The sequence below is a fragment of the Poecilia formosa genome, unplaced genomic scaffold, assembly GCF_000485575.1.
Source record: "Poecilia formosa unplaced genomic scaffold, Poecilia_formosa-5.1.2 Scaffold220, whole genome shotgun sequence".
Taxonomy (NCBI): domain Eukaryota; kingdom Metazoa; phylum Chordata; class Actinopteri; order Cyprinodontiformes; family Poeciliidae; genus Poecilia; species Poecilia formosa.
In genome coordinates, this window is record NW_006800159.1 from 902187 (window position 1) to 905010 (window position 2824).

At 45.4% G+C, this 2824-nt stretch overlaps 1 protein-coding gene across 1 annotated transcript in view; it reads right to left on the reverse strand.

Annotated features, from left to right (window-relative positions):
* septin12 (septin 12) overlaps nt 1-2824 on the reverse strand; it is a 55902-nt gene that overhangs the window by 38119 nt on the left and 14959 nt on the right. The window contains exon 2 of the mRNA XM_007568317.2: nt 180-1721. Within this exon, the coding sequence (XP_007568379.1) occupies nt 180-1721 (1542 nt within the window). The remainder of the gene's footprint in view (nt 1-179; nt 1722-2824) is intronic.

The following is a 2824-nucleotide window of genomic DNA, read 5'->3' on the forward strand; positions in this document are numbered from 1 at the left end:
TGACAGTACAATGGGTATGAGGGCAAGGTTTGTGTGCTAACCCTGTCTTTCTGTCAGTCTTCAATATTTTGTGCAAGTGAGCATCCTCGTGCAAAAAACTGACAGAAATTCCCTGTGCAACACACACACATACACTCTGCAATCATACATATGTGGACAGTCTCATTTTCCTGTCTTACCTCCATATTTCTTGTTCCCCTCCTTTCTCATGGTGATGGGTGTGTCCTTGGTGGGACAGCCAGAATTAGGCGACAACCCAGCAGTACGTTGGGTCGGGTTTGGGGTTTGGACTGCGGGTCCTGTGGTGGTGTCAGTTGTGACAGGCCAAGAGAACAAAGCAATCCTTTGTAAGATCAGGTCCACGCTCTCTTTTTCATCACATTCGCTATCTTCCAAAGATCCAATAACTCTGGAGCTGAAGGTGCTGGAAGAACTAAATTGACTTTGGAGATTGGAGACCATGTGTCCAGCCTGGGACTGTGAGAATTGATCCCTCTGAAGGCTCTCAGCTGAGGATAGGGCAAAGGGCGCAGGAGAGCAAGTCTTCTCAAGAGCAGTGACGGGATGTTGTGAGGGAAAAGGAGAGCGAGGAGATACGGGTGAACGTGGGTAGTTATTGGGTCTAACTGGTGTGTCAGAGGAACTGTCCAGGCTGCTGAGAGAGGCTGAAGGGCTGGCAGCTGTGGATGGGGGGCTTGGGTTGTAGCTCTGAAGGTCATTTGCGCTCTGCTGGGAACGGTTTGACGCCTTTGGGCTCCTCAGTCCCACCTCTGGCTTGGAAGGGGAGGCCGGTGAGACGCTGCTCACCAGGCTGTCCAGATCCAAAGGAAACTTGTTGAGACGTGGAGGTTCTTTGGCTTTGGGCTGCGGACTCTTGACGGCCCGAAGCCGCTTTTGGGAAACTTCTTTTGATCTGCATTCTTCAAAGGAGTTTCCACTACGCAGACCGTTCCAGTTAAAATTTGCATCAACATATTTCATTCCTGGAGACATGCCGCCACCACCACCATCTCTTAGAATTCCCAAGTTCCCCTCTCCTGGAAGTTGGTAGTCAAGAATTGATAAGGTGCTGTGGTTTAACACCTGAGGCTCTCTCATATCCAGCATCAGCTCAGGTCCTTGGTTCACCTCCGACTTGAAAACACTTCCATGTGAGGAGAACTTCTCCGTATTCGCTTCATGATGTTGTGACCAGTTGAGCTTAGATCCATAGTACTCCCTCTGAGGTGGAGGGCTGTGATAGGAGGATAGCTTGTTAGCTGGCATGGTATGGCCTCCACCAGTAGAGTACTCCAGGCTGGACGTAGAGCTGTAAAGGCTGTCGTTGTCACTGCCAGGCCCTGACAGTGTGGAGCAGAAGCTGGGGTTCAACCTGCTTTGGAAGGAAGCAGCTCTGGTCACAGAGGAGCTGGAGTTGGGGACGACTGGCCTGTTCATGGTTCCTCTGTTGAAGGACAAGCTGCTGCCTACAGCGCGGCTCTTGAGGACGGGACTGAGACCGGAACTCAGACGTATGTGGGAGTCTGCTGCAGAGACCGTGCTATTGTTGTTGCTGACGGCAAAAGGAGGAGACGGGCCACCTCCTCCCGGCCCAATGGTGGGTTTGTTGTGGTTCAGGATGAAACGGGAGGAAGACGGGGAAATGGAGGCAGAGACAGAGGAAGCTGAGGTGACAGATGTCATGTCATCCATGTTTTCATCATCGAACGATCTCTTCAGTGCTGCAGATGGAGACAAGGAAGATTCAGGTCACAATAAAGGTCAGTGGTATGAAACAGATCAGATCAAATCAGCTCAGCTAAACTGAGACTGGAGAGCCCAGAAGGGATATTTTGATTTTTTTTTTTTTTAAATTGAGATGAGAAAATGTGGTGTTGAAGTAAGTTAATAGAAAGGTTTAGAAATCCTTAGAGAACTGAAAAGCAGCAGCTAGTCACACAGATGTACCATTTCAGCCGGATTTCAGATATTTAATTATTTATTTATAAAGATTGTGTTGTACAAGTGCCCTTTATTCACAGTAATCAGACAGGAAATGGGCTGAAGTAAGGGGTCAAAGTAGAGTGGCTGCATTGAGGACTAAAAACCTGCATACGGTCACCTGCTCTACCTCTATGCTCTATACCTCTTTAAAAAATTGCAATTTGCAAATATTCATATCTGATGTTTAAAAGGTTAAGGACTAAAACCTGGATTTAATCAAAGCCACAATATTCCCAACCTTAAAAAAATTATTTCCAGTGGCAAAAAGTTTGGACAGTAGCCCAACTAATATTCCTGATATCAGTTTATTTATATTGCGTTACTGTTAAAATAGCAGAAGGTAAAAAAAAAAAAACAACAGTCAATTATTCTGCAAAGTTAGCATTTAAACTACTAAATGTGGTGGTATCTAAATGTTTGCTTAAGTCTGATTTACTATAAGATAACAGTAAGAGCTGGTCTAGATAACATTATTAGAACTAATAATCAATACTATAGTTCTTTATCCAGGTGAAATATTTGTGCCTTCACACTGACATAAAGGAGATTATTGATGTTGTGTTGAACAATTTGTCATTTTCTGTGTTGAGTCCAGAAAACGGATGTATTTTTATATAAAGTTATCAATCTGTCAGAATCTCATGGTGGTCCATCCCTAATAAAAGAAAAATGCAAGTGAGCTTCCCACTTTCCACAGCTTCCTCTCCTGCCTCTCCTTCTTAAAACCCATGTTGGAAAAGACATGTACTTCAACACAAGTCCATCCATCCTTCCATCCATCCATCCATCCATCCATCCATCCATCCATCCATCCATCCATCCATCCATCCATCCATCCATC